At 60.1% G+C, this 17,092-nt stretch overlaps 1 protein-coding gene across 1 annotated transcript; it reads right to left on the bottom strand.

Annotated features, from left to right (window-relative positions):
• Positions 1–330: 330 nt before the first annotated feature.
• On the bottom strand, positions 331–16,817 carry CLUH (clustered mitochondria homolog). Its single transcript, XM_027626455.2, is given in 27 exon segments — positions 331–1,858; positions 2,585–2,658; positions 2,748–2,882; positions 2,983–3,076; positions 3,351–3,472; positions 3,563–3,688; positions 3,764–3,844; positions 4,608–4,747; positions 4,828–4,981; positions 5,153–5,237; positions 5,493–5,737; positions 5,828–5,890; positions 5,983–6,135; positions 6,979–7,079; positions 7,214–7,318; positions 7,528–7,751; positions 8,582–9,276; positions 10,082–10,162; positions 10,164–10,175; positions 10,398–10,545; positions 10,890–11,015; positions 11,096–11,250; positions 11,364–11,488; positions 11,670–11,813; positions 13,328–13,499; positions 13,633–13,841; positions 16,594–16,817. Coding segments are annotated over 27 exon segments (4,095 nt in total). The 5' UTR covers positions 16,733–16,817; the 3' UTR covers positions 331–1,671.
• Positions 16,818–17,092: the final 275 nt, after the last annotated feature.

The following is a 17,092-nucleotide window of genomic DNA, read 5'->3' as shown; positions in this document are numbered from 1 at the left end:
CAGCAAGTCCAGGGCCCGGGTCCCCAGCCTATGGCACCCCTCATTCCAACTGGCCTTCACCCAACCCTGTACCACACAAATCTCTATAGAGGAGTGACTCTCAGCCTCCTCTTCTGTGACCGACGGGTGACACCTGCTGTGTCGGCAGTCAGGGAAACCCTAGCTGGGTGCCTGGGACTCTACCCGCCTTAAAAGACCTTTTCAGGAGAACCTTCAATTTGACCTAATTTATACACATTCCTGGGCTTTAAACTCCTGCACCAGTAATACTTCTGGCAACAGCCCTCCCCGTGGCACGAGCCTGGACAGAACACACAGGAGAGGCTGGGGCAGCAGGTTTCAAAACTCACTTTATTCCAATGTGAAATGAAGACGTGATGGTTTAAAAACAAGAAAAAGTTCTTGATCAGCGGTGGGGAGGCTTCGCTTGCTAGCTCACACCCACTGCCTTTGAAACAAGGGATGTGGACAGACCATACCCAGAAGCAGCTCCCCACAAAGCCCCGGGCAGAGGCCCCAGCCCGGGAACGGGTCCCTCAAGCCCACCAGGGTGGGGTGCTCCCCCCTCCCCCATCAGGGCTCCGACAGCAGGCACAGAGGAAGCGGGAGAGGGAGTAGGTGGGGCTTGCGGGAGCCACCGCCTTCCACGGACACCCCCCCACCCCGCCCCAGAGCTCCTCTCTGTAGGAGGTGCTTGTGTGACAAGGACCACGTAGGGAGCTGGGCTCCACCACCAAGTGGCAATCACTTCTGTATCTAGTCAATTCCCCACCAGGATCCAGGACTCAGCCCTGGTTCCCCCGGTCCCTCCCTCCGCCTACCCCAGCCCCACTGTGCCCACGGTGCCCACTGTGCGTCTGGCAGCTCAGGTTACAAGGGGGAGGATACATTCAGACAAAGCCCCCCGGGGTGGGCCCCAGCTGGGAGGCAGGGAGCGGGACAGGCGACAGGCGTCTGTCTGGGCAACCACCGCCGCGCGCCCGCCCTCCCCGCGCCCGCGAGCGCAGCAAGGCCCGGCCCAGTAGCCACCACCTTGCTGCGGAGCTAAAGTGCACCCCCACCCTCCGGCCCTGCCGCAGAGCTCTGGCTCCCCACCCTAGGACACAGGAAAGCTCCCCTTTTTGGCGTCTGGCTCCCCACCCTAGGACACAGGAAAGCTCCCCTTTTTGGCGTCAAACCTGGACTTGAGGCCAAGTTGGGCCGAGGGGCAGCGGCGGCACATGCAGCAGCCGTGACGTCAAACATATGAGCGACCTGAGAAATCTCATCTTCACGCCATCCACTCGGAACCAACGTGGGGCTATGTACAGGTTAGGAAGGACGGACCGACACACTCACAGGCACGGACACACTCGCACACACCTGCTGGGGGGGGGGCCCGAGGGGGCACTGGCCCCCCAACTGGGAACGGATGCCCACACACTCCATCCACGTGTCTTCAATTAGGCCTCTGCATCGTATATTCATTGAACCAGTGCAAAAACGTCTTTGGGGAAGGGGCAGGCAGGCCAGGGTCCCAGGAGGATGCTTCGGGGTGGGGTTGGGGTTGGAAACATGGAAGAAGAGGGACCTGTTTCCTCTCCCGATCTGCAGGGCATGCCCCCCTTCTCCTGGAGTCTGGATCACTGGGCAACGGGGCAGCCGGCTGACTGTCCATCTGTCTCTCCCTTTCTACCCCTGCAAGCTTGGGGAGGAAGGGTCCTTGGCGGCCCGGGGCTGGGAGGCTGAGTTCTCTGCGGCCCCTGCTGGCTCAGGCTCGGTGGCCATGGGTTCCTCAGCCTTCTCCCTGTTTCTGCTGGCCTCCTGGAGCTGCTGCCGCCGCGCCACCTCGGCTTTCAGATTCTCCAAGTCTTTTTGGCTGAGTAAAGGACAGGGGCGAAAGGCAGGTGTCAGAGCAAGCCTGGGCCCTCTGTCACCTTACTGGCCCTGGTTACACCTACACCCGGGGCAAAACCAGGCTCGTTCTTTGTCTGGAGAGACACGTGCGGAACAAGTGCTTCCCTCCCCAAAGCCAAAGGCTTCTAAGCGCTCAAAGTACGAGCTCCGCGCATGTGGCACGGCCTCCCGTTAAGGGCTGGCTCTGCCTCAGCCTCCACCTCCAGCTCACGCACACGGCAAGTGCCAGCGGGGCAGGCGCACGACCCCCGGCGGCACGCCGAGCCGCCCTAGCCCCTGGCTGGCCACGCCACGTCCCCCAGCGGCGGCAGGGAGGCAGGGCCCGGCTGGGGGGGGCGATGCCCGCGTGGGGGCAGGAGGCCCGAGGACGTAGACAGTTGCTCTCGAGGCGCGGACAGGGAAAGACCACCGGGGCACAGCAAGCGTGGGGTAGATGCAGCCCTGGCCGTGCTCTGCCACAACTGTGTGCAAATAAAAAGGGAAAAAAGGAAAAAAAAAAAAAAGAAAGATCACAGACATGTGTCTGCTCAACTACGCAGACTATTTCCTGGAAGATTCACAGGGCGCTTCTTACCACTGGCTGTACTTCTCAATTCCGAGCCACGACAGTGAATTATTTATTTTGAAAAGCAAAACACTAAAGCCAACTTCCACGCGGGTGCGGAGCGCACTCGGAGGGGGGCCTCACCTGAGAGGAATGAAGAGGATGCCGTTGATGACGTTGAGCTGTTCCAGGACGCTGGCCATGCTGGGGGCTGTGAGCTGAGGGGCGGCAGGGCAGGTGAGCCACGAGCGGCGCCGGGAGGCCGGGCCACGGGCGCCCGCGGGGGGGGGGGGGGGGTGACACCCACCTTGAGGGGCGGGATGTTGGCGCTGGAGCCGTTGCGGTAGATCTCGTTCATGGTGCGCTGCAGGGCCACGGCCTGCTGGGTCAGGCACTTGAGGTACTCGGAGCTCTCCTTGGTCTTCTCGTGGTCCTCGCCCAGCTACGGGGGTGGGGGTGGGGTAGGGCACAGGCAGGAGGGGGTCAGCAATGCCACAGCCCACGGGCCCAACGCCACCTCCCCAGCCCCTGCCGCGGCCCACCTGGGTCTTATAGATGGTGTAGCCTTCCTTCTCGTGCTGCAGGGCTGACCGGAACTCGGCTTTGCTCTCGTAGACCCGGGCCACAAGGTGGTGGCTGCAAGGAGGTGTGCAGGGCACAGAGGGACAGGCGTGGGCGGGGGCATGATGGGGGTGTGCAGACCACTCTAGATTCGGCTCTGGAATCCACCCGAGGGGAACAAACAAGCCCAGGACTCGGAGAAGAGACGAAGTTTAGAGAAAATTCCTCAGGAGTCAGATGGAAGCCAGGATGCTGGATCCCATGTCCACCCTCTATCCCGAGTTGCCTCCTGGGACCTCGTCACCATGGCCCTGGGTGCCCCCCTGCCCCTAAGCCAGCACGGCCTCACCTGAGGGCCACCTTGAGGGATTTGGGCCCGTGGTACTTGGTGCTGACAGCCAGCGCGTTCTCCAGGAAGCGCAGTGATAGGTCATACTCCATCACTCCATGCAGCACCAGCCCGATGTTGTTCTGGGGAGAGCGGGAGGGCCTGGGTCAGTCCTGCTTCCCCAGGACTGAGGCTCACCCCACCACACCCCCCGCTGGTCCCCCGGCACTCACATCCAGCAGGGCCATCTCGGGGTGGTCCTCCCCGAACACGAGCAGGGTGAGGTAGCGGGCGCGGTACAGCAGGCTCAGGGCCGTGGACAGCTGGCTGCTGGCGAAGCAGTACAGGGCCAGGTGCATCTGCGGGGGCAGCCGTGTCAGGCCCGGTGGCCACGCCCTCCCCCCCGGCAGGCCCCGCCCCGACCGGCTGCTCACATATTCCTGGATGGTGTTGGGGTGCTCGATGCCCATCACTCGCTCGCTCATCAGCACTGCCTTCTGTTGGTTACTCAGGGCCTGGGAGAGGTGGGGAATCGTCATCCCAGGGTGGGGAGCTCCCCACATCGAGTCTGCCTGGCCCCCAAGCAGCCCCCAAGCGACTCAGCCTCCTCAGCAGAGAAGTGTTCAAAACTCAGTTCTGAGCATGGAAGGCCATGCCCCACTCTGAGGCCTTTTTAAATAGCTTGTCTTGAGCCTTTTGCTCCTGACAAAATCTGTGCAAACATCTATACAAATTTAACATTAGACTAAAAATAAAGCAATAAAAAAAAAAAAGGCACACACAAACAAAAGAAAAACTCTACGGTTGAGGAGTGGGGGCGTACAGTGCACCTGCCCCATGAAGCAGCCTCTTGAAGTCCCAGGCCAACAAGGCCAAGGATCGCTTAGCGATGCTCCGAGCAGCTTCACACCTCTCACAAGGCCCCAGGTCTAATGACTCTGAGAACCCACCCTCCCCACTGTCCCTGTGAAGGGAGGTCCTGTCAGCACTCTGTCCACAAGCATGGCGGCTCTCCCGACATCACTCCAGAGCTGCAGAGCAAGGGAAGAAAGCCCAGGCAGTCTCCCTGGTCTCTGCCTGTTCCTCCCCGGGGGGGGGGGCCCCAGGGAGAGCAGCACCCTTGGCCCCACAGACGGGGCGCACTTTCCCAGGCCTGGACCTCTGCTGCCTGTGGCAATGGGGTGAGAACACAGCCCCGGCTCCCTCGCTAGCCATCCCCCAGTGCCAAGCCAGGCGCCAAGGCCTCCGCTGACAGCCCAGAGGGTGCTCCAGGCCCACCTCGGCGTAGTCGCCCATAATGTAGTGGAGACGAGCAAGGAGGCGCAAGCAGGCGCAGATCTCCACGTGCATGGCTCCGTACACGTTGTTAAACAGGTTCAGGGCCTCATTGATGAGCTCACAGCCCTCCTTCAGGAAGCCTGCAGGGCACCCCCAAGGGTGGCAAGGTCAGGGCTGGGCCAGGGGAGCCCCCTCCCCCCGGCCACACCTGGTCACGCACCCTGCTGTACTTTGGCCTGCCCACTCTGGAAGAAGTGGAAGGCGTCCGAGGCCTTTGGGTTGACGTGCTTGACCACGGGGAAGATATTGAGCACGTCCTCCTCGGTGAACGCGGGCTTGTGGCGGCTGTCGAAGCCGTACTCCTTCAGCAGGATCTGGGGGCACAGCCCAAGCCCCACAGGTGGCCTCAACCCCAAGCTCACATGGCTGGCACCTGCCAGCCTACCACCCCATGTCGAGAGAAAGCCCCCCGCCCCCACCCTGGTGGCCCTGCAGGAGCCTACAGGAGCAAGGGCGTGGGACGGACCCCCCCCCGAGGCACCCACCTGGATTCCGGTTTTCAGGGAGATTTCCCGCAGCAGCGTGATCTTCTGCAGGCCATACATCTCCACGGCCTGGTCCGCGGTCTCGCTGGGGGAGAGGCGGCCATGTGGGCCTGGGCAGCCCAGCCCGTCTCGGCCCCTTGTCCACAGCTGCCTCCCCACCTGAGTACCAAGTACTCACCAGCCAGGACCCAGACCAACAGCCCCCATCCCCACTCCAGGAGCAAGCAGCCCTCCACTGCTCCCTTCCTCCTCTCCTAGCCCACCCATTGCAACCACAGGCCCTGGCCCCCAGCGGCCCTCGTGCTGAGTGCCCAGCGTCCCCGCAGTGTTGCTCACGCACCACTCAAGGCTGAAGTCGAAATAGTTCTTGGCCTCCTGGCAGATGTTCTTCCAGAGCTCCTGGGGGGTCATGACAGCCCAGGCCGTGTTATCTGCCGCCCCCAGGGGCCGGTTTCTCCTCCTCCTGTTCCTCTTCTTGGAGATCAGCTCATCGGCGGGCAGGTGGGCCACGGGGTTGGGATAGGAGCTCAGGAAGCAGTTCAGAAAGTGGCTGATGGCAGCTGAGAGGCCTGAGAGCTCCACTCCCTGCAGGGAGTTTTGGACTCATGTTGTAAGGGCCCTCAGGCCCCAGCCCAGGGCTCTTCCCCTGCCTCCCCCTGCCCCGCCCCGCCATACCTGTAAGTATGTCTTGAAGATGTGCTTGGCAGAGCGAGTGATGAGCTCTCCGATGCCAATTTTCTGCAAGGGTTCAGAGAAGGGAGTCTGGGTCCCGCCCCAGGCCTCCACTCAGCCCCCCTGCCGCATAGCCTGCCACCCCGAGCACCACTCACATAGATGTGGTCCAGCTGTTCTCGGGCCGGGCTCCGGAGGACCAGGTCCAGCACCTTGCCCAGGTAGCGCATGTTGATGCCCCGCTGACGCATCACCTCAGCCAGCGTGGCCCCGTCCATGGGCAGCACCGCGTGGTCGATGCAGTCCTTCACCTGTGGGCTGCAGCAGGTCAGGCCCCCCCAGCCTGGACCCTCTGCCTCCTCCCACCCTGCGTCTTCCTGGCGGGGAGCTCATGCTGTCCTGAGGTCCTGAGGGAAGGAGGGCACTGAGACCCGAGCTCCCAGTTGGGAAGAGGGAAGAAGGCAAAGCAGCAGCCAGGACACAGGAGAAATGTATCCCCCAGCCTTTTGCACAAGCAACAGAAAAATGGGAGAGCAGTCACCCTGTGACTGCCAGGCCCACCCCATAGAGCAGCAGGGGTGAGGGCTCCCCTCTGAGCATGGAGGACAGAGCAGAGGTGACCACTTGGGGGCCACAGCTTTGCCAAGCCTGGAAGGTTTGTGCCAAGCCTCAGAGAGGTCAGGCAGGGGGCCCAGGCAGCTGGCACAGAACACTTGGCTCCAAGATCTGAGACAAGCATGCTACCCGACCACAGGGCTACCTTACTAGGGAGCAAGCTCCCCATCATCCAAGGAGCCTATGTACAAGGCTTGTGAGGCCAAGAAGATAGGACCCTCCCCACCTTTTTTCCAGATGCCCCGCCCCCTGTCACCCTCCCTTAAGCTGTCCTGTCACACGGGGGCTCAGAGGCCCAGACCCCCAGCTGCCAGCTCCTGTGAAAGGCACAATAGAGCAGACTCTGTGCCTGATGCCTCCCTTGGCCTCTCTGGGTCAGCTGCCCTATCCGTACGATGGTGGCAAGCACTCTGGCCCGCCGCCCTCACAGATCAGCAGGTCTAAGGTTCCACAGCTTCCAGAACTGGATGGATGAGGCACCAGGGCCTTTAACAGCATGCCCTGTGCAGCCCTCTCCCCCACCCTGGCACCTCCCTCACCAAGCCAGGGATCTGGCAGGAGAGCAGGAAGGCAGCGGCGTCTTTCAGCAGCTGCTTCTGGTCCCGAACTTCCTCCTGGCAGGACTCTGGGAAGCGAACCCCTGTGGGAAGAACAGCAGAGGCCTGAGCGAGGCAGAAGAGAGGAGGGTGGGGGAGACAGATACCAGCACCCACCAGCACCAAGGGCCCCAAGATGGCCCGTGTGGTCCTCCACCCGCCCTGACGCAGGGCTTGCCTGGTGAGAAGATATCAGGGTTGAAGCGAACGTCAAAGGCTGTGCTGCTGATGGAGCCAACTGCCTTGCATGCGTTGCGGATCACCTCCCGGCTCCGAGGGTCTGCTGTGGAGACACGGCTGGCTGGGAGGCAGCTTCCCACCCCGCGACCAGCACTACCAGGTGCTACCCTGAGCCTCCCCTAGCTCCACGCAGACACACCTGCGGGCCTCCCTCCGGCTGGCCCAAGCACCCGCCACCCCCCGGCCTCAGCCAGCACCAGCTGCTGGGACAGAAGTGGGGCTCGGCCCTCCCCGCATCCACAGCAGCCCCACCTGTCCCGTCGTCTGAGGCGATGGTCTCCGCTAGCTCCTTCACCTTGGCCAGGCCGCTAGCACTGCCACCTTCCTCCTCACTTCCTGCCTCGGGTCCTGGAGGGTCTTCAGGCTTAGATTCTGAGGACGGGGAGTCACCGTTTTCCAGCGAGGTGGGGTTCTCCATCCTGCTGGCCTTCTGCTGCATGAGCTGCAGGGCAGCAAGCTTCATGAAGAGGAGGTACCTAAAACACAGCAGACCGGGCAGAGCAGGAGATGGGAAAGAGCTCTCCGGAAGCCTCACTGGCTGGCCGGCAGGGACCCGTGCCAGGCCCCCGACTCCTGGCCTGTGCCACCCCAGCAACTCCAACGGGCAGCAGCAGGTCACCACCCAAACCGAGCTCTTCCCAACTGGAGGGCGACAGCTGGGTGAGAGTGGGGGAGAAGCCAGGGGCTCCGTGCAGGCCAGGCTCACATGGGAGAGGGAGCCTCACCGGCATTTTGAGCAGATTGGTTGCAGTGTGGGACATTTGATGTGGCTGACTCCTGAGCACTAAATGCCAGCAGTGATGACAGCCCCCGGCACTGGGGCATTTAAAAACACTTTAGCAGGGGCGCCTTGGTGGCTCAGTCGGTTGGGCGTCCACCTTCGGCTCAGGTCATGATCCCGGGGTCCTGGGATCGAGCGCCGCATCGGGCTCCCTGCTCAGCGGGGAGTCTGCTTCTCCCTCTCCCTGCCGCTCCCCCTGCTTGTGCTCTCGATCACTCTGTCTCTCTCAAATGAATAAATATAAAATCTTAAAAAACAACAACAAAAAACCACCTTTAGCGGATTTCCACATGCCCCCTTAGAGGAACAGCGCCACCTCTGAGAGCCCTGGTCTAGCTGGTTTGCTGGCTCTCCACCAACAGAAAGCTCCTGGACGTCCACGTTGCGGAGCCCGATGTCACAGTAGGGGGGCCGGGGGTGTAATGACCGTGGCCAGAGCGGGCTGCTCGTCACTTTCCCGAGCCTGTCCCGTCAAGGAGCAGGCCCCAGGACCGCCTGCCAGCTGGGCGCCCACCCAAGCCTCACCTGTGCTCCACGAAGGCGTCCACCAGCTCCTGGCGCAGACAGCAGAGCTTGTGCCGGTGGGCACGGGGGAAGCCGGCGCGGCTGCACTCCTCAGGCAGCCCCTCGCCGGGCACGGGCAGGAAATTGAGGTCGGGGGGGAAGGTGCGCAGCAGGTCGAGGATGTAGTGGCGCCCGTCGTTGCCGATGATGCCCTTGCACTCCACAGAGGAGCAGAGCTCCACCTCCTCGTCACGGTCGTTGAGCACCCGGTGCCTCAGGATCTTGAGAGGCCGGCTGGTACGTTCCAGAAGCTCCAGGTAGCGAGGGTGCGACATCACGGTCTTGCCGAAGTCAATGGAGCCGTAAATGACGCTCTGCTCCTGGTCCCGCTCCAGGATGCCTGGGATGATGGACTGGGCCGTGACGCGGTAACCCCGGTAATCCACCACCACCGTGCCCAGCGTGTACAGCCCCTCCACGTCGACGGCGTTGTACGTGCGCACACCGTTCAGGTCATTGGTGGGTGCCACGTAGGCCGCCACGTCCCCACCGAAGTCCTTGTAGTGATCACGAACGTCAAAGCCCAGGCTAAAGAAGATGTTGTTCCAGATGAACATCTGCATCTTGGTCTCCTCACTGGGGTTGATGGCCATCACATTGCCATCGATGACCGCCATGGCACCCCGCGTGGCTGCGGCCGTGAAGTCACTGTGCACCTGTGGGGCGGTCGAGACCAGGAGGGTGAGAAAGGCCCCATCCCCGGGAGCCGCAGGTTTCGGCCCGCCTGGCCAAGCTCACCCAGACAGTGCGGGCAAGTAGATGGCCCCGGGGCCACGGGGGGGGGGGGGGGGGTCTAACATCGGCTTCCTCACTTAGAAAAAGGCAAGAAACCCATTTTTTGAAAAAACGTTAACTTATGCTGAGACACAGAGCTCAGGGATTAACAAGGAGGGAAAGGACTAGAGCGGGTCTTGGATCCACCCATTATGTGCCAGGTGAACTTGGCCAGGTCCCCTCTCAGACCTGTTTTCCCCGCCAATAAAACAGTGACAATCAAAGTATCAACCTTTACGAGGTGTCCAAAAAGTTCCAGATGGTGCCTGTAAGACACCTGACAGAGGCGCTGGCCAAGTCAGTACTCAAAACAGTGCCATCTTAGGTTTACCATTATCATCTCTAGGCAGGAAGATTATAGGAGGTTAAAAACGGCTCTTCTGAAAGCATTATTTTTCCTCCTCTCTCTAGGTAGTATCACATGTGCCCAGGCGAGGTCCCAGTGGCAGACAGCGGTGGGTGGGAAGCCGGGAGAAACCTGTCACGCAGCCCACAATGGAGGAGGTCCCCCTACCCTCCGCCCAGCCCCTGGCCTCCCAAGTCTCAGAGAGGTCACAAAACGGAGCTGGGATAGTCTGCCCGGAGGCGAGAAGCCAGCCAGTGCCCTGCAGGGTACCCTGACCGGCCCTCTTCGCAGGTGGCAAGCAGGCCTGAGGCTGCCAGTCAGGCAGAAGGAGCTGTAGGCACCTTGAATATAGCTCTTTCTCGAAGCAGCCGCTCAGGCAGGTTCTTGCGGGGCAGTTCCCTTGTCGTCTGCAGCTCCTCGTTTCCAGTCCCGGGTCTGCAAAGTGACCAAGGAGGGAGATGCCGGATCAGCCCAGGCCCCAAGACCTGCTCTGGGTAGCCCCTCCCTCCGCCTGCCTGTGGACAGCCTCACACGCTCCCAGGTGAACCAGACAGACAAGCAGATAAAGTTTCCAGGAGGTGCACAGAACCCAGCCTGGCACCCACCCAGGGTGGGGGAGAGAGGGGTCCAGGGAGGGCGGGGCCAGGCTGCAGGCACCTGTCCAGGAATGTGCTCCTCATAGCCCAGCCTGGAGGTGTAAGCATCCTCCGCACGCACACAGTCCATGGCATGCTCTGCCTGGGGGGCTGTCCAGCTGTACACCTGGAACGGGGTGGCAATCCTCTCGAAGGGGTGACGCTGGACCCTGTGGCAGCGACAGGGGGAAATGGGGAAGACGGCCAAGCTCAGAGCCCTGGCCTAGCCCCCTTCTCTGACACCCGCACCAGCGCTCGTGCCTCCCAGCCCGGAGACCCTGCCCCCGCAGAGTCTAACAGAAGCAAATGGGCACCTCTTCTAGGACTGCTGTCTTGGAGTCTAGCAGCTCCCTAAGGTGAGGCTCCGGGGTGCTGGGGGCTGAGGGCATAGGGCTTCTGAGGGAAGCTGCAGCTGAGGGCTTCTGAGGGAAGCTTCCATGGGGCTGAGGGAAGATGCAGCCCCACCCCCTCGCGGGGTGGGAGACAAGGAGCAGAGACAGGGCAAAGGCGCTACCTTTTCTTCTGCAGCACAGCAAAGTTTTTTTTGAAGGTGGGGCTGATCTGGTTGAGAAGCTCCACCAGGGAATGGCTGAGGAAGCGGGGACTGGCAGGCTTGGGGTTGAAGTGATATGCTGTGGACCTGTGGGGAGAGGGTGGTCACTGCACAGGGCACCCCAAGTAGCCACCCAAAGACCTGGGTGGGCTCACACAGGGACTTACTGGTTCAGGTAAAAGCCCCGCGTGGACGCCGTGATGCTGACTTGCCGGTCCTCGGCTGTGATCACAAACAGGTACATGAGGTCCCCGTGCATCTTGCGGTTCCCAGGGGGCGGGTTCCAGCCACTCATGGTGAGCACTTTTAGGCACTGCAGGGGCTGCAAGAATGGCCAAGTATGAGCGGGGGCTAGGCCTCTGGGTGTGGTGCACCGCCCCCCTCCCTGCCCCGCCCCACCAGCGGCCTGCTCCCTGTCTGTTCCGGGTATACTACCTTCCAGTCACGGTTCTGGGGCTGCAGGGGACACAATGGTCGCTCCCGGCTCCCTGGAAGGATGTACTCAGGTGGGGTGCAGTCAATGGGGTCCATCTCCAAGCCTTTCTTCCGCTTCCCGCTGTCTGAGGGACCCGAGGCTGGTGGTCAGTACAGGGCCACCCAGGGGCAAATTGGCCCCAGCATGGAGGCCTCCAGCCCTGCCCCCTCCTGGTGGCAAGGCCTGGCCCCTAGCCCCTTCACCAGCCCCTGGTCAATTTGCCCCTGGACCCTCTGCCCAACCCCCAGCCCCAATGCCTCCCGCACCTCCCAGGTCGCCATCAGTAAAGACGCTCAGGAAGGACAAGGAGTTGCAGTCAACCCCGTTGAAGGCATCGGATGGGTCAAGGCTCTTGAGCAGGTCCCGGACATGGCGCACGTGGATGCGGGCCTCACGGACTGTGTACGGTTCTGTCAGGAGGGCGAGGGGCAGCACGTGAGCCGGGCCCGCCCCCCCCACTGCACCAACCTGCCCAGCACAGAGAAGGCAGCCATCCGGCTACCATGGTAGTATTGATTTTCACATTTTAGGCCTCCACTTACAGATTCCATTATGAGCACATAAGCTGGATTCAACACACACACCCCCTTCCGTTAGGCAAGGATCCTTGTTTGCAAAGAACCTTCAGCCAAAGGGCACAAAAAATGCTTCCTGAAGCACACAGACCTCGGGGAGCCCACAAAAGCCCCCTGCTCTCAAAGGTGTCCCACGTGGGAAGGCCCGAGGAGTGGCAGGGCCCCTACACCGCAGCCTCAATCCTGCTCTCCCAGGGCGGCCCTTGCTCGGGCGTGGCCTGAGAACTTCCCCATAACTACAACACTACCCCCCAATATATGCTTCGTGAATTTTAATGGGGGCTCTTTTGAGGGAGAAGAGAGACTTCATCATCAATTAAGTTTGGGCATGCTTGCATTACACTTTCCACATTTGCTTTTAACAAGCTCACATTGCCCGGAACCTCTGAGCTATCTCTCTCCCCTGGGGACCCAAGGTCACGGAAGCTTTTATTTTACAAGCAAACCAGCCTCACCACACCAGCCGACTGCTGCCAACTGGGCCTGACTGCTCTACTTGAGAGCTGTGAAACTTAATTTCTTTATGAGATTTAACTTTTCTCCCTCTTTTTTTTTATTCTAAGCTGTAACCGTTTCATTTTTTTTTTTTTTTAAGATTTTATTTACTTTGAGAGAGAGAATAAGCAAAGGGAGGGGCAGAGGGAGAAGCAGACTTCCCACCAAGCAGACAGCCCGATGAGGGGCTGGATCCCAGGATCCTGAGATCATGACCTGAGCTGAAGGCACACGCTTAACGACTGAGCCCCAAGATTTAACTTTTCTTTCTATAGAATTTGGGCTGATTTCAAGCCCTTGGTACCGTTTTTTAAGATTGTATTTATCTGATGAGAGAGAGAGAGAGAGAGAGAGAGCGAGCGAGCACATACGCATGCACACCCAGGCGCCCGTTTTTTGTTTTTGTTTGAAAGTGAGCACGCAAGTGTTGAGTTGGGGGGAGGGAAGGAAGGGCACAGGGAGAGGGAGAGAGAATCTCAAGCAGGCTCCATGCCCGGTGTGGAGCCCGATGCAGGGCTCAACTCACAGCCCCGAAATCACGACCTGAGCTGAAATAAGAGTCAGATGCTTAACTGACTGAGTCACCCAGGCGCCCCAGTTGGTACTGTTTTTTTAAAAACAAAACAAAACCAAAAAACATGACTTTGATATTTAACCTATAACGTTGGAGAGTACACATGTGAAGGCCTGAGGAGCAGATCTGGGCTCCAATCCTGCCTTCACAAGTTCAGTACTGTTCCGAGCCTCCACACACCCATCTGTGACACTGAGATACCAGCCAGGGTGGGTGGAGTGCCACCCGGCCCCACCTCTGTGTGCCCTCCCTTGGCAGGCTGCCCAACTTCTGGACAAACCTTCCACCACGCGTAGCACCGAGCCCTCCTGCAGCCCCTCGACACTGCGCAGCTCTGAGAAATGGTCCAACATGTTGCCATCCAGGTGCAGCGAGAAGCACGTGCGGTGACATGTGTCTTCACGGTCCATCAGAACCTGGTGGATCTCCTGTACCATCTCCTGGGGGGACACCTACCAAGGAAAAGGCCCCAAACACCGTGCTGAGGACATACTGCCTTCCCTACAGTCCAAGGCTAGGACGAGCAACAGCCAGGCCCTAATGGGCTCATGCTCTGGTCCCCAGCACCCCTCTCCTCCATCTCACCTGTAAGGAAAAGGGCTCAATCCCGGGTGCCAGGATCTTCACAGAAAAGCCTGTGTCCTGAATGACAATGACTTCCTGTCCAGTCGTCTCCTCTCCCGGCTCGGCCTCATCCACACCATTTTCCCGGGATAGCTCAGCAGCCCTTTCTTCCTTCTTTAGGCCCTCTGGACAGTCCCCATTCAGTAGCATGACTGACGGCAGCTCTGCAGCTAACAAGGGAGGAGCTGAGGTAAGTGGGGCCACCTGCCTCACCCACTTGGGTGGACATGTGCGCCACATAATGGCATCTGCTGCACTTCCTCCCGAGACTCAGCCCTACCCCAGACCCACAGTCCCACTCACACTGGGCACACAACTTCCCTCAACCCTGGCCACCTGGAGACCACTGCCTCCTCCCTTCCACATCCTGGGCCTTCCCTTCCATCGGCTCCTCAGTCTTCCAGTCTGGCTTCCATCTGGGCACACCACCCAAATCCCTCTCCCCAGAGTCACCCCAAGGCCCAAGCCCAACTGTTCTCTGGCCTCAAGGTGTGTGACTTCTCAGCAGCACCCATCACTGCTCACTTTCTCCTCCCCTTCTCTGTAGCCACTGATCCCTTGTTCCTTGCTCTCCAGCTCCACCCCCCCCCCTTCCAGCAGCCCAGGCTGTGGGTGTCCCAAGCCCCAGCCTCTCCTGATCTCCCAGGACTTCAAACGCCCTCCCGTCATGCAGCTAACCTGGCCAATCTAGGCCTTGCTCAAGCTTTTCAACATGTAGCCATCCTTTAGGCATCACCCAAGTCTCATCTTGTTGACACGGAATTCACTTGCCTCCACAAGCTGGCCTCTGCTCTGTAAATGCCCCCCCGCCCCAGTCACCCAGCCTAATCTCCAAACTGGTCATGGAACCCAGCCTCTGCAGCCACGGCCCCGGATAGGCCATTTTCCCTATTTCAAGAGCACCACTTAGAACCCACTGTTCACAAGATCCAAGCTTCTTAGGCCAACACTCTCAGGCACCAGCCTGAAGCCCATCTCAGCTCCTACCAGCTCTCCCTGTCAATGTCTCAGGTACACAAACTACTAGGAAGCCTGAGAACAGGCTCCACATCTTCCCTCCCACGTCTGTGCTTTCGTGCAGTTCATGCTGCCCTCAATATACCACTGCATCGGGCAAACATACCCATGCATCAAGGCCCAGGTGAAATAAGCCCCCCCCCCCTATTTATTTATTTATTTAGAGCAGAAGCAAGGGAGGGGGAGAGGGAGAGAGAATCTCAAGCAGATTTCCATGCTCAGCACTCAAGAGCCCAACGCAGGGCTGGAATCTCACGACCCTGAGATCATGACCAGAGCCGAAATCAAGACTCGGACGCTTAACCGACTGAGCCACCCAGGCATCCCTAAACCCCCTTCTCTAAAGCCTGCCCAAATGACCCCTGACAACAGAATCACTGCATCCTCATTGCCCCCCAGAGACATGGTGACCACCTCCCAGAGCACTGTTTTGTCATTCCGGGGGGCTGTTCACACTAGCAGTTGTATCTTCTTCCTCCATCTTTCTTGCATTCAACAGAAGTGCGCTGAATTAATGAACTAATTACTGCACATGTGGAGTTAAGTCCAGTATTTGTGAACAGCACCCAATTCACATGCTGTGGGGAAAGAGAAATAAGCAGGTGACAACACCTTCCCTTTCTACCCAGGCACTAAGGGGAATAAAGAAGAGTCCCCTCCTTGCCCTGGGGAGCAAGGACCTCCTCACAATCACGCCAGCAAAACACAGGCCTGCCTGGATATCCACTTGGCCCATGGGCCTTTCCGCCCACGGTCAGGCCCCTTGCTTGTCTGAGAGGTCCAGACAGGTCAGCTCACCCAGCTCTGCTCCACACACCACCTCCTCTTCCCTGTTAGGAGTGAGATGCATTTCCCCCAGAACTCCGTGGGCCCTGCCCAGACCCACCAGAAATGTGGAGCCAGGGGCCTCAGGGAAGGAGATAAGCCCAGGACAGAAGGGCACGCCAGGGGCGGTGTGCAGAGAAGCCACTCCCTCTTCCCTGTGTCCCCCCAGCTTAGTGATAAACAGGACCGCCAGGAGCTCAGATACAGTTCCCTCCAAATAAGGACGTATGAGGCCCAGAAAAGTTCAGAGCCTTGTCCAAGGTCAAGAGCGGACCCCAGATTCCCCATCAAGAGCCCCCACCGCCAGACCATCAAACTGCCCTCAATCTCGGCCACTATGGATCTCCAAGGACTGTTACCACTCTCGTCCCAGCACACCTCTCCAAGCCTGAGGTGGGATTCCTGAGACCCACAAGGACACACGAGGGCCTCTCGCTAGTGAGCCCGCAGCCCCAGCAGTGCGAACCCAAGCTCCTAAAGTGAGCAGCCACCCCAAAGGGAGAACTCGGCTGACTCTATGAGGAAGCAGGCAGGAGGGTGGGGAGAAGGGTGGTGCTTGGTCAGCTTCCAAAAGGCAGCAAGAGGAATGGCAGATATGAGAAGGCGCTTCCCCTAACTCGGTCCTTGAAAAAGGCTTTGCTGTTGGAAGGCCCCTGGGATGAGGGCCCCCCCAAATATGGTGCAGCAGCGCTGAGGTCTAAGACCCCAAAAGTGAGAAGTTAGAAACGCGGACCCTGATGGGCAGCCTGTGCTCCCTGAGTCTGGGCCTGGAAGGATGGGAAGGAGGGCAGGGGAGACAAGGCAGGATGGCTGCAGCTCCCTCCCGTCTTCCCCAGGCCGGGGAGCCTGCCCAGAAGGTACCTCAGCACCAGGTTAGTCCCAGATGGTACCCAATCCCAATCCCCTATCAGATTTCAAAGGAATGTGGCTGGTTCCCAGGGGGCCTCCATTGCCCCAGAATGGTGGCTCTGCCCTCCTCCTTCCTCTAAGGAACACTGAAGGTCTCCCTACCCCTGGATTAAAGCCAAGTGATCTCCCCAGAAGAGGATGGCCACCTGGCTCCCTGCCCCCACAGCCCACCTGGTGCAGTTGGAGGCTGCCCTCTCCTGGACTCTGGAGTCTCGGGACCACCATGGCAACGAAGCGGCCAGCTCTCCGGCTCAGGCTCGGGACTGCCTGAGTCCCCTGTTCCGGCCTCTGCCTCCACCCTCACCCCCATGCAGCTGGTCAGCCCAGGGCTGGAGCTCTGGCTGGCTTCGGGTTTCAGTGGGGCCAGGCCTGCTGGAGCAGCCCTGGGAAGGGCACACTCCCCCTGCCTCTCATCCTGCTCAAGGTCGGCCAGAAGGACGGCTGTGGGCCAGGAGGGCCCTAGTGGCTCCAGGATCCCAGGGGGAGCTGCTACCAGCACGCAGGCCCACCTCCCTGTACCCACCAAAAGGGGGGTCACTGCTGCCGAAGCCATTAGGGGAGCAGGAGAACCCAGCGTTTGGGGTACCTGGGCCCCTCAGGACCGAGGGCCCTGGGACTGGCTGGCCGGGGCAGGGCCCAGTAAGGGGGTCCTCTCCTCAGCCCTAACCCC

This window comes from Zalophus californianus, chromosome 16, assembly GCF_009762305.2.
Source record: "Zalophus californianus isolate mZalCal1 chromosome 16, mZalCal1.pri.v2, whole genome shotgun sequence".
In the NCBI taxonomy this organism is placed as follows: Eukaryota; Metazoa; Chordata; class Mammalia; order Carnivora; family Otariidae; genus Zalophus; species Zalophus californianus.
Note: the sequence above shows the minus strand (reverse complement) of the source record. Positions and strands in the feature narration are given on the sequence as shown.